General features: G+C 39.5%; 1 protein-coding gene across 10 annotated transcripts in view; it reads right to left on the bottom strand.

The window, feature by feature from the left end:
* Positions 1-22,431, bottom strand: part of birc6 (baculoviral IAP repeat containing 6) — a 134,677-nt gene that overhangs the window by 26,584 nt on the left and 85,662 nt on the right. For all 10 annotated transcript variants that reach the window (XM_023296605.3, XM_023296620.3, XM_035942151.2 and 7 more), the window contains exons 65-67: positions 6,727-6,949; positions 5,377-5,522; positions 1,281-1,391 (exon numbers count right to left, since the gene is read on the bottom strand). In XM_023296605.3, coding sequence (XP_023152373.2) covers positions 1,281-1,391; positions 5,377-5,522; positions 6,727-6,949 — 480 coding nt within the window. The remainder of the gene's footprint in view (positions 1-1,280; positions 1,392-5,376; positions 5,523-6,726; positions 6,950-22,431) is intronic.

Below are 22,431 nucleotides of genomic sequence, written 5' to 3'. Positions count from 1 at the left end.
GGACTTACTTACTTTCAATCATCTCATAAACAAATAAGTAAAAATCACACTACAAGTGTAAGTTATCTCTGCTCTTGGCTAAAAAGGGCTATTAAAGAGCTTAAAATAATCACCACTTTAACCTCACACAGTTTCAATGATAAAGTGAGGAGCCAACTCCTCAGTTGCATCCAAATGAAGCCCTTCATCTGTCTTGAGATTCCTGTTTCTACATTGTCTGCACACTGAAGCAAGACTGTTTACAGTCACGTCAGTTATAATTACTTTAAACATCTCAAGCTGCTTACAAAATCAATTGCAACACAGTGCAACCAGTGTAATTAATTGTGACATGGTTGATGGAGAGTGATGGACAAGACAAAAGGGATGAGCAGGATGGGGAAGTAGCCTGATTCTGACTCCCTTCCTGAGTTTGGGTACGCAGGCATTATAGAGCATATCAGTCAGAAGAGGGAGACAGAATAGAGTGTGTAAGTATGAGGGGGAAGTCTATTTATAAATGTTGTATGTAGGTGTTAGTTTTGCTAATGTACTGTACGTGCACAAACAACAGGCACTGATGCTCTGTATTGTGTGTGGCCATTTGTAATATCTATATATATATATATATATATATCTATATATATATATATATATATATATATATATATATATATATATATATATATATATACATATATACACACATATACATATACATATACGTATACATATATATATATATATATATATATATATATATATATATATATACATACACATACACATACATACACACACACACACACACACACACACACATATGCACTAGCATTCAAAAGTTTGGGTCACTTACAAATGCCCCTATTTTTGAAAGAAAAAATGTATTTTTTTTTTTCAATGAAGACAACATTAAATTAATCAGAAATACAGTCTAGACATCGTTAATGTGGTCAATTACTATTCTACCTGGAAACGACTGATTTTTAATGGAATATCTACATAGGGGTACAGAGACCCATTTTCCAGCAACTTGAATTTCCCTCAAGATTAATAAAATATCCATCAATCCATCCATCCATCCATCCGCACATTGTGTTAGCTAATTGTGTTGAAAGGCCAACTGATGATTAGAAAACCGTTGTGCACCCTTGTGTTAGCACATGAATAAAAGTGCGAGAAAACATGAAACTTTCTGGGTGATCGCAAACTTCTGAATGGTTGTCTGTGTTTGTGTGTGTATGCGTGTCTATCCGTGTGAAAATATATATATAACCACACAAGTAAAGACATAAACTCACCAAACTGTAGTTTTTTCATAGCAGCCACATATTTTTCCTCTAGAGAGCGGAGTATGGACAGGGGCTTGGGTCGGCTTGACACCTTCCTTGAGGACTCCACTAGCTTTCTCTCTGTTAAGAAGGTTGGGATGAAAAATCACAAAGGCCGGAGTGAAAAAAAGAGCAGGGTGTGGATGGTGGTATTCAGTGTTTAACTGTGGAAAAGAAACATCAGCTACAAAACATCGTTCCTTGTGAAAATGCTGCAAGCCCAACCTGCCATGGGGCTATTTATATATAATAAAATTATCTTACAAAGACACCTGCTGAAATCTTAGCATTTATCTTTGTCAAACACACCTCCATGGACACAGGCATGCACATAAAGACAGCTGAGTGAAAAATACTATAACAATTCAAAACCTGCAAAAGTTTCTATAGAACTCATTTTTTTAAACAACATGAGTGCATCTGTACCTTTTTATGTTTTGATATGTTTTGTGACTTACAAATTTTGTCTGGGCTACAGAATTATCCTGTGCAATCGATTGATGGGAAAGTTGAAAGATCATTTCATGCATTCACTGTTATATACAAACATACAAATGGATCTTATAGTTAAGCTCAAAATGATTCCTGTCCATGTCAGGTTTGGATTCATAGTGAATTTTTATGTGACCAATAGGTTTCTCCTTGCTCAGAATTGAGAAGCGTGTAACAAAAGTCAGCAATACATTGTGTTTGAGATTTCATTGATAAATTTTGTCTTTCCAACAAAATATGCCATGATGATGATTCATATTCTTTCTCATTAATCAATGACAAAGCCGTTATTTTTTGACAAATCAATCAAACAGTTCTTCACACACATCACCATGACGGACTATTAGGATGCTTCCCTTTTCTTTCACCAAACAAAAGTCTTATCCCTGTGTCCAAACAATTATATTTTTGTCTTGACTAGAAAGTTTCTTTTGTTGTCTAGGTAAGCTTTATGTTGATGTTTTGTAGAAGTGGTCCTCCTTGGGCAGCATCCATGGAGACCAGCCTTGTCTAGTGTCTGCTGGAGTGTCGGATTGAGATGTTGTTACCAGAGCTGCTCAGGTTCATCACGATTGTCTTAGTGCTGATCTATAGATTCTTGTTGGCCTCTACCATTCTGGCCAGCACAGGACTCACTTTTAGCTTCCTACCACTGATGCTCTGCACTGTGGCCACTGCCTCGTTAAAATAATTGCATTTGACTTTAATATCTTTCCTCATCTTGAGTGCAGCCACAACGCCTCTGTCTCAGTGATGGATCCAAACAGCAGCTCAACTGAGCTCTTTGGCTTTAGATTTGACTAGTAACTGACTAGAGACCTACTACATGAGCTGTTCTCAATATATAATGTTATAGATGCTCCAAAACATGGTTGAAATGACCAAGATATTTGAAATTTGATAGAAGCTGGCAAAGTTTGAACAACGTAAACATGACATTTTTAGCAAAACACAAAAAAAGCTCCAACAAAACACTAGTGCATCTCAAAAAATATGATCACTGTGATAACGTTAATGTTTTTGTCTTCTAATTCAAAAGGTTAATTTTCATATCATTTATACTGATTACATAAAAAGCTAAATATTTCAAGACTTTGCTGCTTTAATTTTATGATTATGAAAATCACAAATCCGTTTTATAAAAATTTTGATTGATTTCCAATTGAAATGACAAATTTTGTTTAATTTGAAAACAGAGGACTTTGGACCAGTGAGCAACAGTCCAGTTCTTTTTTTCTTTCACTCAGGTAACATCTTCTGACAGTTTCAGGTTCAGGAGTAGCTTGTTAATAGGAATCCAACAGTTGTAGCTTCTTTCCTGAAGACATCTTTGCTTGGTGGCTCTTGATGCACTGACACCAGCTTCAGTCCCAATGAAGCTCTTCCAAATCTTGAATCAATTTTTCTTCTCAAGGCTGCAATCATCCCAGTTGCTTGTGCACCTTTTCCTAGCAAAGTTTTTCCTTCCATGAAACTATTCATTAATATGCTTTGATACAGCACTCTGTCAATAGCCAGTCTTTTCAGAAATGACCTGGTGTGGTCTGTCCTCCTTGTAGAAGGTGTTAATGATCATCTTCTGGACAATTTTCAAGTCAGAAGTCTTCTCCATGATTGTGGTTGCATGTACTGGACCAGACCAAGAGATACACTGTAATTATACTGCTTAAATAATACTTAAGTCAAACTCAAAATGAAATGTTCTAATACTCAGAGATACTGGATTTCTGAGTTTTATGAGCTGTAAGCCATATTCATCAAAATTAATCAAAAGAAGAAAATAGTTCACTTTACGCATAATGAGACTAGAACATAGATATAATTTTGTCTTTCCAAAATAAATGATGGAAAATATAACATTTTTTCGTCATGTTCTATATTTTTTTTTTGAGATGCACTAGTAGTTGAACTGTATCAATAACATTTCTGACACAATGTCTTACTGCCTTTCTTTACTTGTCACTTTGTCAGTTTCAGCCAGAAGGAAACTGCTGGGCAAATAAAAATTACAATAAATCTAAATCTGGCATGTTTATGAGTAATGTGGGGCTTGACTGTGTGTCTCTACTGATTATGAGTTTTATTTTCTTCAGTATTTAGTATTATCTGAAAAACTTAACGAAAACTTGATGAACTGGGTTTTTGTCAAGCTTTCAACTGTGGGTCAACTTTCACATAACTACCATAAAGGCATATATAAAGACCAGAACTACGATCCAAACTCACAACAATAAAAAATGCTCAGAAGAGCACATGGGTTGTTGATCTGTTCAGTAAGTATGATGCTTCAGAGTAATACTTCCATTCTGGTTTAATATTGTCCTCCAGTGGTTTGACTATGGCGTCTCTCACAGATTTTCGTTAAAGCCTCTGTTCCAATACAATGATTATACATCTGTTAAGAGTCACATGCTGGAAGTTCTATCTGTACATCTCTGCATGATGTGATTCTAGAGGCCTTTATTATATGGATTTCTTTACACAAAGTGACATGGTATTGATCTTTATTCCTACCCACAACCTCACATGCACACTTCCATCCCATCTAATGGCCAAACCCACATCTAACTGATAAGTTAGATGGCCGTTTATGTGGATCGAGCATAAAAATTCACTGGAGGGAGCTGGAAGAAATAGGTGGGTGGGGAATAATTAATATTGTGTACTGTGCAGCAACAAGGTAATGGAGGAGGTATAATGTTTCATCATGCGTTGAACATTTTATTGATGGCACTGCTTTCTTAAGGCGAGTAATGACTAGCTCGAAGAATTGTCTTTCTTTCTTTATTTCCCCATGTCGAAACAAGATACGACATGTGTGCTTTTACAATTTTTCAAAGTCTGAACGTTGTGACACAGCTTGAACAGACTGTTTATCTTCTCCACATGTCTCGGGAGGGATTTCAGAGCCTTGGAAAAAAAATATGCCAAGGATTGTGGAGCATTTTTAGACACTAGACCTCCACAGTCTTCCAATGACCTCAACAGCTACAGATGTAAGAGGAGATTTAGGCAATACCTAAGGGTGAAAGTGACCTGTTTTTGTAAATTTAACTTCCAAAAACAGGGCAATGTTGTCCTTGATTGAAATTAACCTGCGAAGATGCAGTCAATCACAGCTGAGGGAATTCAGCCTTTTGGTAAGCTAAACTTAGAGACCCATTTTCTTGTCTTTGCACCAAGAGGGCAGGACAGAGACAATAGATGAGGGTGTGAGAGAAAAATGGATGAAGAAAGATGGGAGAGCTGGGACCTCCTGAAATTACTCAGTTCAAATTGAAAAACAGGAAATGAAAGAACTTGATGTTATCCAGCACAGATTTTAAGTCAGGCAGAGCACAAACATACATGTTTATTTTGTTTGTTTTGGTATGCAAGTTAGGGCTTCACATTTCTGCCTAAATTCTGGCCACAAAAAATTTTCACGAGAACATGGGTTTGTGTTAAGTATCAGTTACAGGCACTGAACGCCGTACCCTGAAAGCATTCAGCTGTGATTTAAATCAAACTGTGCAAAGAATCAGCTGCTACAGCTTTGGGCAATAAAAACCTATGTTTGTGCATGTATACATACCCTGGTTAGCCTGCCGTAGGCTGGTCGTAGCAGCGTAGACTATCTCAGCTGTCCTTTGGATGTCAGGCACCAGCAGAGTCAAACCCTCAGGTTCTGGGTCTGAGCTATCAGACTTTACGACACCTTTACTTTTATCTTTCTTTGACCTGGAACAAAAAAAAAAAAAAAAAAAGTCAGCCATGTTGTTATGCTGGTCGGTGCTTGACTACTTGGACATTAGAAAATCAGTTTTGTATGACAAAGCTTATTAGCTTGGATGTTTGTTTCATGTTATAGACAGTGTAGATAATAGTGTATATGTGTGCAAGCCCAGAATGTAATAACTGTAGGTGTCCTAGTCAATTAAAGACAATGCATCAATATACACAACATGCATCGATTGGCTCTTAATTTTAAGAGATGTTCATTCCTTGCAGACACTCCTGTTAATATACCTGTAACAAACACTGGCCTCAATGTTAAAATCACCTGCCTAATATTGTTTAAGTCCCCTTTGCAGCTCCAAAACAGCTCTGGCACATTGAGGCCTGCACCTCTAAACGTGTCCTGGAATATCAGGCTAGTGTCAGCGGCATATCTTTTAAGCGCTGGAAGTTATGAGGTGAGCCCTCCATGGATCTGACTTGTTTTCCAGCGTATCACATACATGCTCAATTGGATTGAGATCAGAAGAATTTGGAGACCAAGTCAACAACTTGAACTCTTTGTCTCGTTCCTCAAAACATTCCTGAACAATATGCCAGTGAATATCCGAATATTCGGACGTTCGTCATTAATCGTAGCCCAGAAATTGCTATTCGGGCCAGCCCTACTTCCCACAGTACCATAAATGAACCATATTGGCAGCAGGACGGCTGCTGCAACATTCATGACAGACATCTTCCAAAAATACGATCAGATACATCATTCATAATAAGGCACGCTGACATGTATGTATGCTTTGTTATGTTTTGGTATGTAAACTGGAGTACAGCATGTTAAGAAGTTTAAAGCAGCTGTGAGTAAGGGAATCGGGCTCACTCATCTGGAGCTGGTGTGGTCACATCGCTTGGATGGACATGGGCTTTTACGTGTGTGTGTGTGTGTGTGTGTGTGTGTGTGTGTGTGTCAGGTACTTTATTCAGAGCAAAGGCAGCAGTGTTTCATCTCAGTAATGAGATTTAAGCTTTTGACCACTATAATATAACACAACATGGATGTGTGTCCCTGACCATCTCCAGCAGCAGCAGCTCTGTGACTGAATCTCAGTGTGTTCTCCATGCCTCTTGGGCCACATTTCATTTCCAAGCATGGACACAACTAGAAATGAAAAGATTCCCAGTTCAGCACTACTGATTTTCTTCATGTTACCTGAGACGATTGGTGTATGTGTCCACACATGTTTTCATCTTCGCTAGTAGCATCCCAACAGAGGTCTGTCCCTCAGAGTGGTCTTCATCCTCCTCTTCCTCATCTTGCCCCGGGTCTCCCGAAAGAGGCAGCAGCAGAGGAACCAGGGCTGTGCAGGTGGAAATGGCCCTCAGCAGCTCTAGTAGTGCCCTATACAGGGGTACATGGCGTGCCATATCCAGAACTGCAGAGACAGGAAAGATACAGTGTTAGATGTTCAGTGGATTTCAAATAGCCCTGATCCAAGATAGCCATTCTACACATCACGGTCCAGCAACACCATAACTTCAACATTCGAGTCACAGAGTAGCATATACAATTATGAAGAAAATACTGACAACGTAAACAGACGGGGTTAGGCAATCTCCTTAGTCTGAATAACAGTTTATGCTATTTCAACCTACTACCAAGGAGTGTCACTTTTGCCAGCAAATTAGGGCTGATGTACTGGTATCTGAGCTTCTGATGAGATCAGGCAGGAAGTGTTCCCATAGTGAGACACAAAACAAGTGCTATGAAAGAGAAACAATTAACTTGGAGCAAGAAAAGTCACTTTTGTATGCTCAGTGATGCCACTGGTAGCCAGAATCACATCAGCATTACTGAATAACATGGAGCTTCCAGGCAGCAGTGGGAGCACCCAGCACACTGCTGATGAGCTGCACTCCAATCAGCCACAACATAGCCACACCCTTAAACATCTCCTGTTTTATTGCCTATTATGCTTAATACGCAACCATAATTTATAAAATGAACATCATTTTGTAGTCAAAGTCTTGAAACGAGCAAGGGAACTCATAGGAAAATGTTTAAGCTTCTCATAGACTTCTATACAATCAGACCTCAATTTGAAACCAAAGGTGTCACCACCTGGTTGTTGTTAGAAAGAATACAGCTTTAAGTCACGTCCACATTGACATTAATTTTTCAGTCCATGTGAAAAACACAGAAAACCATACATACGCTAAATAGACTGTCAAAAAAGACTAAACAAAACTGAAAAGCAACTCTACATTTACCTTGTTCTAAATGAACTACTAAAACTAACTCTATATGTTGTTCAGTCTAATCTTTTTACTATTAAAGAAAGCATTCCATTCTCAAGCTCATGAAAAATAACATTACTAAAGCATTTATGTCTGATCCTACAGCAATGCTGTACGCAGAGTGTACATCTGATCAGGGAAAGATGAGGGAACAAAACTCAAGATTGGTTTGTGATTACATGACTCTGGAGCCTGCGTGTAACACGGAAACATGACATAGAGATAAAATTTTGATTGAATGGATTTTTAAGTTGTAACTTTGTGAAAGACATTGAAAATGAAAATATTTTCAGCATGTTATATAGTTACGAGCAGCTTAGTGGCAAAAGCCTTTCAGGAGCCCAAGTTGGACTCAAAATGGAACAGAGCAATACTGTCAGTTGGTGGGAAGGAAACCATAAGTAAATATACACTAAAATAAAACTTAAAGATTGGAAGGCATTTTATTCTAATATATTACTTAACCATAAAGAACAAAAGCCCAGAAGAGCTGTTTTTGAGAAAAGAGGTGAAATTAACAAGGAATTCTGGACTATTATGAATTATGTAACAGCTCCTGATGGGTCGTGGTTAGCACCTTGCATGGCAGCTTCCGCCATTAGTGTGTGAATGTGTGTGTTAATGGGTGAATGTGATGTATAATGTAAAGCACTTTGGGTATCATTTCAGGTATAGTAAAGCGCTATATAAATACAGACCATTTACCATTAATGGCAAAATATGAGGAGACAAAAAAAGATGAAGGTGCATATGGGAGGAAGAAAAGGACAGTTTGGTACTGAAGATATGTGTACTGTGTGTATCTGGACAAGTGTGTGAGTCTGACAGTCAACGGTTTATCTCAGTCCTTTCCTAATTCACAAACCAAACGTGACAGCTCCTTCTTGGAACCCACAACTGAGACCTGAAATAACAGGACAAGGATGGCCCTGCAGCCTGCGTCAGCTGGAAACGTTTACTAAATAAAGGTTTGACGCTTTGGTCAAAGGATTAATACAAGATTTCCCTTCACTATTTGACATTGTTTTCCTTAGAGCCCTTTTCTCTAGCAGAGCTAAAAAAAATACATTTAGAGTAATCTAAGCAAACCTTGATGACAAGTTACCATGACTAGGAGAGAGGAGTTCAGAAACGGGATTGTTCTACAACAATACTACAAAAAAATTGATTTGCAACTGTGATTTATGACTCAGTGTGGGGTTAATTTTCAGTCACATTTTGTCAGTTGCCTCAAGGAGCACTTGTACAGAAGCCAATCAAATAACTAGGGTCTGTTGAGACAGTGAAATAAGCATGAACAGGCTAACCATGTAAGGCATATCATTTCCCAAGAGGGGAGTGGAGATACTTGTGTATCTATGTGCTTGCCTTGAAGTGTCAGCCTTAAAATAAATAGAACAGCTTTTGTTTGTGGCTCCCAGACTGTTTTACATTTATATTGAAATCCCTACCTCCCTACTGTCCTCTTCTCAGTATCTGCACAACACTGACCTCCCAGGGCTTTAATCTGCTTTCAAATCCTTTAACCAGTGTCTCTTGATAGCACCTAGCATGGAATCCCAATCTCTTCTATCTATGTGATTACTCTAAGCAATTGTGTGTAACTCATCAGAATTCCTCCTCTTGCTCAGTGTCAATGTCAGACTTGTTTTTCCTTGCACTCTGGATAATAACTGCCAAGAAGGCTCTCCTGAAAAAGAAAGGAATGACAGGGAGGAGGCAGGACATCTACAAACACTGACCTACACACCACGTGTATGCATATTCTTAAGAAAAAGGGCAACAAACAAGAGTAGATCGAAAACAACACTGTTACCTGCAACTGACAATAGAATGTATTTGAATTAGGGCTGGGATTTTAGGGCGTTCGTTTTGATGAATTAATTTCGGAAAAAATAACGCGTTAAGAATAATTATGCATTTAATCGCACCTTTCTCAGCTCCCTGGCACACTGATGCACACTCCAGCCCAGTAGGTGACAGTGCACTGAGTGATGTCAGTGCATACACATAAGAAAGTTTGGTGAATAGTGATGGAAGACGAGACCACATTGAGCTTGATGGGCGGAAAGTTTTCTTTTAAAAAACTTCCTTATGGCACCTTGGATAAAAGCGTGGTTGTGCGCAAATTGTGCAACAAAGAGTTTACTTATGAAACGCAGCACTTCAAGCCGACAGTATCACCTCAATGCAAAATACGTTGCTGTTAGCACCAGAGCTAATGTTAGCAATGACAGTCCTAGTACAGGCAAATGGTGTAGCCATCCCATAATAGACCACTTTTCAAGACATTGAAAGTGCTTGAGGTAAAAAAAGGAAAGTCTTAAAAGTTGAATATAATCGCTATAATTGGACATGAATTTACAGTAATCTGTGAATGTAGCAGACAGATGAAAAATGCACAGATAAATAGAAATGACAAATATTTTTGTTGATTAAGTTCACACATATGTCTATTCATTGATCCAGTCGTCAACCAAAATTTATTTGAATTTAAAAACTTTGCCTATTGTGTCAGATATTGCTCTTTGACAAACGTGATTAATCACAATGAATTACTTACAAAGCCTGCAATTAATTAGACTACTTTCTTTAATCACGTCCCACCACTAATTTGAATGTCTTGATGACCACAAACACTTTATTGTCAAATGTTTACATTTTTCCATATTTCCTACATTTAGACATTAGAAAACCTCTGCTAAGTTGGCAAAGCTACATAAACTCATGTAACTTCAACAACTCACATGCAAAAACTTTCCCTGACTTGTAAATAAAAATATACAAGACTGTAGAAAGCTTGAACAGTGATGCAGAGCAAATAGCAACAAAAATCTGAGCGTTTTCACTCAAGTGACAAACAGCAACCCAAAGAGGCTGGACATCCATCACAGCTATGACTATCCTGGTAGTGCTGACCTGTAGTCATCACAGTGCTACGAACATCGAGCCTCCACCAGCTGTGATTTAGGGCCTTCTGAGTGCCATACAGAGATGGGCGCTCCGTGTAGCTATGTAGTATGTTCAGGATGATTAATAGTTAACACAGGCCTGTAGACGTGAACAAGAGTGGCTGCGATGAGTTAGCATGGCATGTGTAAGGGCTGCTTGAAATAGAGGCACTACTGTTGGATCCTAACGTGTCCCTGTTCACCCATGTAGCCTCACCTAATGTCAAATCAATGGATGTGAACATTAACATCCCCATCGTTCCTTGTGTATGTCAACATGGAACTGCCCATAGTCCAAGCAACGGACCTCTTGGGTCGCACAGCAAATAAGACAAGAACCAAACCAGCATGAAGTATTACCAATACATCATGAACAGTACAGCATGAATAAATACATGAGGGAGTTGTAGGTGAAAATAAGAAAGTCTTATTAGGGTAAGAATATATATCAGTAATAATTAGGATACATAGTTGGTAGCTCAATGAATTTTGAGTAAATTGTGTGCAATCAAACAAGCTTGTAATGTAGTTCATGGCTCTGATCTAGTCCATGACATAACATGTTAAAACACGTGCTATGTCTCCATGTACTGTGTACTGTCTAATAAACTGCAAAGACATATGTAGATTCTATCCTTTCAGACTTTCTTTCTCAACTGCACAGCAACATCTGAAAACAACATCTCATCTTGGATAGTGCATGGTGAAACAGTTTAAAATTAAAAATAGCGCTGATAATAAACCAAAGACATATTCTGCACTGCTATCAAATGCCAAACAAAGAAATTCTAATTAACCCCACTGTTCACTTGTGACTCCTGCTGTACTTTTCATCCAATTTAGTGCCTATTCTGCCCCACAGTCCCTTGTGTAGATAGAAAGATTCCTGTAATTACAGCTGACAGACTGATGTTTGGTATTTCAGTGGGGGTGTATGAATGGGGAGGAGGCATTAACAGAACAGAGAGGGGTTTAAAAAGGGAAATTGTTTAGAAAACCGGCACCCCTCTGCTGATCATGCTAAAGCAGTGCTATGAAGAGAATTAATGCGTGGTAAGGGAACAGACTATCCATATCCATATTTGAGTGGCATTCAAAACCAAGTATAGGCAGCAGATTGTCCATTCAAATGAGCAGAATCCCTGCTGTCAAAATCTCCAGTTTTCCATAAATTCCACATGTATTTTTTTCAGCTAAATGGGTACAACATACAATACCTATATTTAAATAAAGCTTTTTTTTCTGAAAGTGGAACAACACTAATCATTTCAGAACAGCTCTGAAATCAGTTCCTGGAAACATTGTCCATTTATGAAGCTGGCTGAGATGCAAAGAGGCTTGCAGTGTAGAATGAACACACTTGATAATTGCTCTTAATTGGCTAGTGTTGCAATTGTGTGTGGGTGGATGATCAGGAAAAACACCATCCAACAATCATGACTGAGCTAAATTTGTTCTCAAGGCACCTCAGTATTTCTTAATGCATTGCTGCAGGAACCTCAACAATCATAAGAAAATGCTAAATTCACAGTTTGTTCAATAATAACAATTATAGATATAATCAAAACACTAATAGTAGCACTGAATCCAATGGCTGAATATGTAAATGGTGATTTAAAAACAGTGTTATCATTACAAAGTGTCCTAATCTGAGAGAGATTGGTGGTGAGGCACCACCAGATGGAAATATATCAGCAGCTACAGGACAGATTACCATGAACTCATGCACAGACATTGATGGTTTCCAGACAATAATTTGACTGCACAGCTGTTGACTCTCCATCTGGTTCATCTGTGAAATTTCCCATGCATGACTGTTAAAAATCAAATGTCAACGTTTTCAATTAGATCACATTTAGAGCTACCACTAGCGACTATTTTTCTACTACTTAAACTATCATGTTATAAAAATCGGGATTTTTGTGGTGCAGAACAGCAGCTTGAAAGTGATTGCTGGTTAACATGTAGTCTTAAAGAGACTGGTTCAGTCACCATTTGATACTTCTTTGTCTGAAACATAAAAATATGTAAATGAGAACAGGCTTAATAGGAATTTGGCTGTATTAAATAGAGTGTATGTGATGAGTGTACTGCTTAAGTATCTCAAAAGCAGTTGGCTGCTGTGGTCTGCCATGGAAAAAAACACCTTTTTGTTCTGTTATAATTCAAGTACTTCCACATTTTGGAAACTAACAATGAACTGATACGGACTTTACTGCCAATATCATTGTCTAAAACTAGTGCTAAGAGCAGTTGACTAATAATTGGAGCCAAAAATGACATCATGACGCAGCTATTACAGTGATACTGAAGAAAAACATCCGTTAAAATGAACTGTAGTTAATAAAAACATGCAACAGTTAAAAATAATAACGCTGGCTTGCTTTGAGTATCAATATCATCGATTATGCTGACTCACTGCGACAGCTCTAATCACATTTTTTAAAATTTGTTGATGTTAAGTAATATTGACCAATACATCACAAAACATTTTTTAAAACTTTAAAATATGAACATCGGTTTCAACATTTTAAAATGGTATTGACTGAATTGTAGTTGTAAGCAAACAAGTGCTGATGAACCAACAAAACAAATTCTACCCAGCACCATTTGGCACATAGACTCAGTAAGTGACTAGCTGGTGAAGAAGCCATGCATCCAGAAACCAAGTATTTTATACACTGGCTGGGAATACCAAAACACAGCAACAAGGAGAACAAATACTACACCCACATTATTTACAAGTGTAAAAACATGAGGCTAAGCGAGGGCTGAATGTAAAAACAGACAACTGTTTTGTAATGTAAGTGATAAGATAATGTGGTGGTTGTCAGCTGTTCATTTGCCCAATGTGGCCAACTACTAGTGGATATAGTTATGACAACACGAGTAGTTTGTTCATGTCTTCATAAAAAAAAAAAAAACCCAATTTATAATGGTGGTACAGCATTGCTGGTATAGCATTAGGACAACAAAACTTATCATTGGGCTTCATAAACCCCCACATGCTCCACACACCCACTAGTTTACTATAACAATCAATAAAAGCAAACCTAGGCAACGTTAAACTGGCTGTCACTAAGTCTGCACTCATGGGTAAACAGCAGTGTGGGTGCGTGGGCTGGTTGCTGCTACAAGGGATGGGTGTGTGTTGATTTCCCAAGGGGAAGAAGGCATTGAGCATGCGGGTCACACCGTGTGGGTGGCTAATACTGTGACTCAAGCTCATGGCTGGACAGTGTCCGGTCTTCCTGACCCCTCTAGGGCAATAGAACAGAGGACAGAGTAGCTGAAATAGTAGGACTGTGACATGTCTCCGCCAACACACAGTCTGCCTCAGTGGACACTGTACATAATGTGCATCAAATCAAGGCTATGTGGAACAACCAGAAAAAAGTAGCCTGGAGCTCTGTGCCATTTCATAGCACAGAAGGAACAGTGGCTCCATTTTTCTGCACAAAGAATCTCTTTACAGACCAAGCTACTCAAGTTACTTAGTTTTAGGATGACATGCACTGTGTGGACATATTAACTGGGCTAGAATAAGTAGGAAAACTCGAGTTCTAAGAAACAAAACAAATCTAGCTCACTTCTATTTGTAAATGGTTACTGTGACCCAGAAAAAAATAGACTTCTTTCATTTTAGTTTACATGTATCTACACAAAATAGTTCTTGTTTAAAAGAAAAACTTTAACTTTGTATTTGTCAGCCTTATCTGAATCAAGCCCAAACAGACAATTCACAATTTTTTAGATGAGTATAAAGAATACATTTTTGAAGTCATAGTTTTACTCTATTTTCAAGGGTCCTTACCTCCCTCCCTCCCTCCTACAAAATGTGATCATGGTGGTGACTAGTTGCAGGGAGGTTATGTGTTAATGTATGTATTAAAAATGTCATTGCTGAAAGACCCATAGCTAGCAGGCCGTGATTACAAGGAAGGGTCGGGGAAGGGGGTTCATGAAGATTGTTGCAACATCGTTGTTTTACTGACCTCCGACAATTCAGTGGCAGTGCTCCACTATCCCTGAGGTCAACATAATTGCAAAACTGAAACTGTAAATTATTGATCTGCCGAGAGATATTCCAAGTGTAATGGAGGAAAGGTTGACGGTGTTAAGGTGGTCCACTCAGATGAACAGACCACCAGAGATACAAGTATTTGATATGGAGTATTGAGATCAAAACTGATGCAAGTGAGGGTTCAAATATATTTAAGTTTAAAGTTATCCAATATGCATCTTTTTTGTTTGTTCATTCATGCCTGTTAAGTCGCCTGTTAGTTATGCCAATGAAAACTGCTATAAACAAGTATGGCTTATACAAGTTCACTGATATGAATGTCCATGGTGCCAATTTTATGAAGGGTGCATGAAAGGCATGCTTAAAGCCAGGTAGTCACTGGTTTATCAACACGTAAAATTAACTGCAACTATTTTGACAAACTGTATTAAGTTGCTGAAAAATAAGTTAAAAAATTATCTGGTGCCAGCCATTGAAATGGGAATATTTTCAGTTTTTCTTCTGCTTCTGGAAAAATGACATTTTAAGCATCAAATGTCGAACTAATTCATCAAGAAAATAACTGACAGACTCATAGACATGTAAAATATGTTAACTTCCGTTACCTTCCCCAGTTCCCTATGCCATCTTTTAAAGGTGTCAAAGAGCGAAAATACGTTTTTATTGTGTTTTGTATTTTTCTTATAAACTTGGAGGTGTAAAATAAAAGCTGTGAGAATATAAAGCAGCTGGCTACTGCCATTCTAGTAGACCTCCTTAGGTAGAGGCCCCCCAGCTTTACAAGCCATTCAGAATTTTGCTCAGTTGGTAAGCAGGAGATAAGATAATAGTCACTGACCTAAAAGTTTGCGCACTGTTGCTTTTTGAAAGGTGTGCCATTTAGAACGAGTAGCTGTTTCACAGTCTACCAATTTGCTATCTCGCTAATCAGATCAGCTAACGTGCAGACTCCAAAGTTTCAGCAAAGCGCACCAGATGGTCTGTTGTTGGTCTGCTGAGTAAACAGATTCTTTATCCACTCCCAGCATCTGAGGAACTGAAGACCCAGTGGATTACTTTTATTTTTGATGGCAATGTCTGATGTTTTGATGGCTCTGAATATTAAATGCGTACGTTAGTCTGTGAATCTGTCTGTCTGTCCGCATGAAACATTACTCAAAAACGAACTAACGGATTTGGATGAAATTTTCAGGGAAAGTCAGAAATGACACAAGGACCAAGTGATTAGAAGTGATGCAGGTTATAGTCTGGATCTGCGAATTTGTTTAGGATTTCCCATCGCGAGATACAGCTGCTGGCACGGCGTCGCTGTAACCATGACGTGAACACTGTGTCAGTTACCTGCTGACCATCACATGACTGCAATCCTACTACAAATTGACTGATTTATCAGTTGGAAATCATACAAGGAACAAATGATTAAACTGTGGGGTGTTTCTGAGTCCCACCAATTCCTGCCGCCCGCTACATTTTAGGTCACACAATGCAGAAAACCCAAGACAGACAATGGTGGAGCCCCTGATGTTTCACAAAGCCTTTATTTACGTTCAGCCGTCAGCCTTATTTACACAAATTCACCTTTCTGTCCTTCACTCCTTTCTTCAGGAAACACTGTAAGTGCTTGTCCCCATTGCAGCTAGGTGCTTAGAAGTTTAGACACATCCTTCACTTCATGTGAATTTTCAGACTTTTCAGCAGCGTCTTTGTCATGTCAAGAAACCGCTTCTCAGTTAAACATTTCCTGTGTGGCTGGAATGGTTACAAAATAAAAGCCTGTAGCATTAAAAATAAGCCTTTAAAATAAAAGCCTGGAGGGAACAGTTATTTTAACACTAGCAAAACAAAGGCTTGCCAAAAGTGATGAACCGGTCAACAGACCTTTAAAGAGTAATTTACACACGATTTGTTATTCATACATAACATGCACATGCATAACACATGCCTGTGCTCAGCACAAGATCTTTTTTAATTAAAGATTTCATCCGTCGGAAATGATAGGTCAACTGAGCAGCCTTGGCGGAGTACTGCGCTCTCTGAGTGCTTTTCTTGTTTTTAATTACGTAGCCATGACAGCTTGGCTATTTGAGTTTTAGGAAATCCCTTTCTTGTAGATAGTAGAGATGGTATTTAACAGGGGATTTGCAGGAGAGAAGTGGATAAACACAGTGGAGAACAGTGAGAGTTTCTCAAAACGTGCATAAGACCAAGTTGTGACAAAAGTTTTTGTATCTATTATAAAAATGATATAAAATTTAGCTCAGATCTATGATTATTTAGCAATGTACCTGTAACTCTAGTCTAATCCTGTCGTGGTGTTTGTGAGCAATTCATGGCTGTGACAAAGACTGCAGAATAGACAGGGAGACATAGAGGGCATTACAGGCTCTGTCAAATCAAGCATGAACAATGGCACAGATGGTTTTACAGTCTCAGTAAATCAATTCTTACAGACGTTTAAGTTATTATATATTTTAAGGCCTGTTTACTAAAAGCTTATGAAGTCAACATCAAAACAATAAATGTGATACCTGTCCAGCAGGGGTCACCCTGTTAACTTCAAACCAAAATGTGTCTTGTTCATAAAGGGATTATTTGGTGCTTTTGGGTGAGACAGCCCACCTGAACAGAAATAAAAACAGCAGGATTAAGATGATATGAGGGAGAGAGAAGGAGAGAGGAAGGGTAACAGTGAGTCATAATGCTGGGAGAAATGAGCTGACTGGATTAGAAGCCTGTTGACATACATTTAGAACTGCAATCCAACTACGCTGACCAATATTTAATGAAGAAACTGGAAAGAATTGCATTTTCCTTGCTTATTAACCTGAAGAATTCACAATAGTGCTATAGAGCTAGGAACAATGAGAACTCAAATCTCATTCTGACATAGTTTGGGATGTAAATTTCACAAAGCAGAGCAGCAGAGGGTGAGGTATATGGTACATTTCAGTGAGGTACAATTGAGAATAAAGAGACAAGGAAGTGTAGGGGGAAGTTAGAAAGGAAAAGAAGGGTAGACAGCCCTGCAGGAGTCGCGTCTTTGTTTCAAAAGCCACTCATTACAGATAAATATCTGTGTGCACAGACCCCCACATCTTTTCACTGCCTCCCTCTTTGTCCTCGACCCAACCACATCCATCCTGTATTTCCCCGCCGCCCCGTATTGTTGCCCTCTCCTCCTCCTCCACTCCTCCCCTCTCCGCAGGTCTGCCAGAATAACAGCAGCTGATGATGAGCTCGACTGAACTCAGAGCAGAGCGCTACACAGCGGGGCTGAATTCACCTCTTTTCTTGATTTTGTTTTTTTTGGTCTTTTTTTGCTTTTGTGTGTTGTTTAGGTGGTGGCTGTGTGGGTGTGTGCATGTATGTGCGCTCCACCAGCCCCCACAGCAATGGGAGAGGAGGAGACAACTGTAAATGGGAGCGATGTTGTTTCCCCCTCCCTTCCTCCTCCTTTCCTTCTCCCTTTTGCTCTCTCTCTCGTTCTCATGCTCCTTCTCCTTCATTGCCACAGCCATCAGGACCTGTCCTCCCTCTCTCGCCATCATTCTGCTTGGTTATGCAATGCACAGTCCTCCTACAGTGACTAACTGGTGTTGGAGACCTACCGTAACACTGCTGTCACTGGTGGTCGGTGCAGATCCATACTGTCATAGCGACTGTCTAGCGCTCCGGCAGCCTTTGCCTCTCGACAGACGCCAGCTCTATGGGATTTAACAGCTTTTCCTGCTCTTCTGGAATATCACCTGCCAGACTATGCTAATTCGGGGACCTGCCTGTTTCTGCGTAGCTCAGTGGAGGCTGGGTATCACCGAGACACTATCAGCGCTTTCTGCAGACATAATCATGCACAGTGTTATAGGGGCTTCAGTGAGGGACAAGAAGCTTTTTTGAGAGCCACAAATTGCACTGTTTCCTAAAGGAGTAAACAAAGCAAGAGGGGGTGTGCTTACTTAAGGATAAGCTGTGGAGAAAGATGAAGCTGTGTGAAGGAGTTTAAGCAAAGCGGTGACAGGGAACTCAAGTGAGGCAACAGACATATAGGATGAGAGGAATGGTAGGGAGGCAGGAGGGAGCAAATAAGGAGAGGGTTTCTCTTCGCCCCCTCAAGAGAGGCTGCTAGTGCTTTAGCAGCAGCAATGCAAACCTGCCGATAAAAAAAACTGACTGCAAAGACTTGAGAGGACTAACTTAATCAAAAAGGAAGTTGGGGGGGTGGGTGGGAGGTTGTTAAACTGAAAGGTGGCGCTATAGACTTAAAGATTGAAGAAGTGATACAAGGAGGTTTTCACTGGAAGCATTGCTGAGCACCGCAAAGCTGCCGTGGAACCACTGCCTTCTATTCCTCTCTTCGTCACTTTGTCTGTCGCTCACAGTCACTGGGACTGTGGCTACATACTCAGCCTCTCCCTCTTTTACTCTGGGTCTCAACATGTAGAATGCCCTCAAAGCCATGGGTTGTTTTTGTGAGGACCAAAAAAAACATGCCGGATGATGTTTTACACCTTAGACGCCTTAGGGTAAGCCACTTTCTCTTTATACCCCATTGTTTTTTGTTTGTCTGAATTTCATTACCACAATTACACACCGTTATGTTGACAAAAGATTTACTGGGGATGGAGATGATTGTGGTTCAGTTCAAGGATAGACTCATCCTGTTTACCTTTTCGCTCCCAAATTTCTCAGAGAGATGACACCATCTCCAGCTCATTGCCCTCACGTTATAAGATTTCTCCACAGGGAAGGTGTAAATTATGCTCAGAACAAGTACTTAGGAGGACATGGGAGTGGGGGAGGTTAATCATTAATGGCATATAAAAAGAGGTGGGCGGGTGTAGAGGCCTCTAAATGGTAACATTAAATCATGCTTATTTTGACATGGGGGTATGCCATTGTTGCTGACAATGAACGGTTCTGTTGCAGATAATCCAAGTATGAGGCTAAACGAGTGCTGGTGACAAGCTTACAGTTGTTGAGAAGCTCAACTTCGAGCTGTGGTTGGTGAAAAACATTGGTGTTCCCCAACTACTCTGCACTCCGGTCTGCGTGGCCATTGTTTTGTTTGATTCATAATTGATTTTCTTCAGCTTAGGGGATCATGTTGGAGAGGCTGCCTGAACCCACAACTGTTTTGAATAGAAATACCCCTTTGTTGCTTTCTATGTTTGCCTGACACGGTCTCTGTAATTTCCTTTTATTTCAGATAAGTGTCCCCTTGCCCAGTTAGGTGAGCATCAGGATCATGGGCACCACAGTCATCACCCTTGATGATGTGCGGGCACTGGAGGTCAAGGAGGAGCAGGAAGAGTCCATCTTGGCTATGTTAGGCATTATTGGCACATTTCTTAACCTTTTTGTGATTGTTTTTGTTTACATATACACAACACTGTGAAGTGCCAAAGCAGAAGATACAGCATTTCTAAAAGCCTGTCATCAGTTAATACTTCTGCAAGAAAGGCTGAAGTGAGCAGCAGGGAAGAGGGCGTTAACTAGAGAGCAACACGTGTTGGGGTAAGAGGTTTGACATGGACATCTTCTTAAGAGAGAGGAGAAAACTGGACCGACTGGCTAAGGATGAAGATAAAGAAGCCATATGGCCAAGTCACAGCCATGAGCCGGGGAGATAACGAAGGGCTGGAAGACATGGCAGCAAAAAGACTATGCTGGAACCAGGGTGAGCAGAGCCAGATGGACACTAGAAAGTCTCCAGTGACTGACTTCCCTGTGGCCTGATAGGAAACACAAACTTTCTCTTATGATCTGATTTTCTGGGACTACTGGACTAATTGGAAAGATGGCCAACACTGATGTTTTTTTCATTTATTTCTATTTACTTTTTAAAAAAAAAAATGGTGTGACTAATTTCTACTTGCCTTGGAGGGCTTTTAAGTAACATGATTAAAAGTAGAGCCTCTAAAAAGTATGTGAGTAAACTGCTTTGGAGATACTGTTGGCCACCAATCAGTCTTCAGGACCCTTGTCAAACAGTACCCTTCCCAACAATGTGGCTGTGCTGTTCTGTCTTTTCCTAAGAGACTGCCTGTTTCATAAATGCCCTCATCACACAACCATTAACATTTTTTATTTTAAGAAAATACATGCTTCAACTTAACATTATGCTGAGAATGGATTTCTAGAAATGCTTCTTCAAGAAACCTTAAAAATGTGAAATATTTTTATAGAAACAGGTCTGTTATAGTGGCTAGAAATGAAAGAAGTAGACCAACTTGTAATTAAATAATGTAGCTTGCTGACTTGTGAGATGAAACTGGCCCTATCCTGTACTTTCTTTTTCTGCACCTCTGTCCACTTTTTGATGTCTGGGAGTGGGTAGGGGGTGAAAGATGCTCTTCATTTATTTGGCCATGTTAATTTCAGGATAGTGTTAGTGACCCTTTTCCTGTAATTAAAATGTTTTTATAAATATTTGAATAAAATCTAGATGTACTGTGCAACAGGATACATTTCAAAAATAAACAGATCATACTGATAAGAGCCTCGAACTGTATCTGTGAAAAACACAGATGAGTGTGTGTGAAAGGATATTTATGAGAGAGAGAGTGAGAAACAATCAAGTGGCTATTTAATTACATTTCTATGATAGGATACATGATTTCACGTGAATGGAATGAAAACAGTACTGAGAAACCATTTAAGACTCATTAAACATTGCTATGGGTGCATGTTCGTTACTAGTAGAAAACTGAAAGTTCAAATGAGAGCCAAAATCAGTGGTATGGAGGGGATTTCACTTCTCGCTAGCTTGAGTTTTACAGGCTATTGACTACTCTTGTCGTGTGAAAGCACAAGTGGATGTGGAAGTTACAGGTGCGAACAGAGTGGCAACTATCTTCAATCATTTTAATCTTCAGCCAGGGAAAAGATTAGTGCACTATAGCTGCTCCATTTACAAAGATGATCAAAGGTGGAGGCTTCCCACCTCTAAAGGATTGTCTTCTATTAAACATGGTCTCCACTACATCTGGAATGATAAATCATTACCAGCCACCCTTCAACAGGCTAGTCATGTTCAGATTACACTGTAACATCATGCTTATACCCATTCAACATGAATAATGGACCAAATAGCCATTATCTTAATGGTGCCACCTGCTGCACCCTATTGTATCTCTAAATGTTATCTGTCTTAAACAAGTCTAAAGGGGAATGAAGGTGTTCGACGGAGGGGACGCAATACTAAACATAAGCAAAAAAATGGCACATCAGAAATTCTGTCTTTAATTAAGATAGATTAGTATTGCGGTGACATTCAAAGGTATTACCGTTGACTAATAGCTCAGCTTCCTGTGATGGAGAGCCAGACGACAGCGGGAAACAGTAATGTATCCCAAAAGGCTTTGCCAAGACACCTATGATTAATGAAGAGCAATGCACTGGGCTGACGAGACTGAGGAGCTCTGGGCCAGTAGGTGTGGGGGTAACAGAGAGACATAAAGGAGTGCTTGCTGGTGGGCAAGGAAAAACTAAGGGGGCAAATAAAATGTTTTTGGGGTAGGTAGGAGAAATAAAACTCCATTTCAAAGGGATTTATCTCTCTAAGGGAGGTTGGGTGATTTTGATGTTGCCGTGTATTTAAACCTAACCAGGCGCTTTCTAGATGGGCTTAAAGTCTCTCACACACACA

The sequence above is a fragment of the Amphiprion ocellaris genome, chromosome 16, assembly GCF_022539595.1.
Source record: "Amphiprion ocellaris isolate individual 3 ecotype Okinawa chromosome 16, ASM2253959v1, whole genome shotgun sequence".
Taxonomy (NCBI): Eukaryota; Metazoa; Chordata; class Actinopteri; family Pomacentridae; genus Amphiprion; species Amphiprion ocellaris.
The sequence above is the reverse complement of the archived record's forward strand: the minus strand, read 5'-3'. Positions and strand labels throughout refer to the sequence as shown.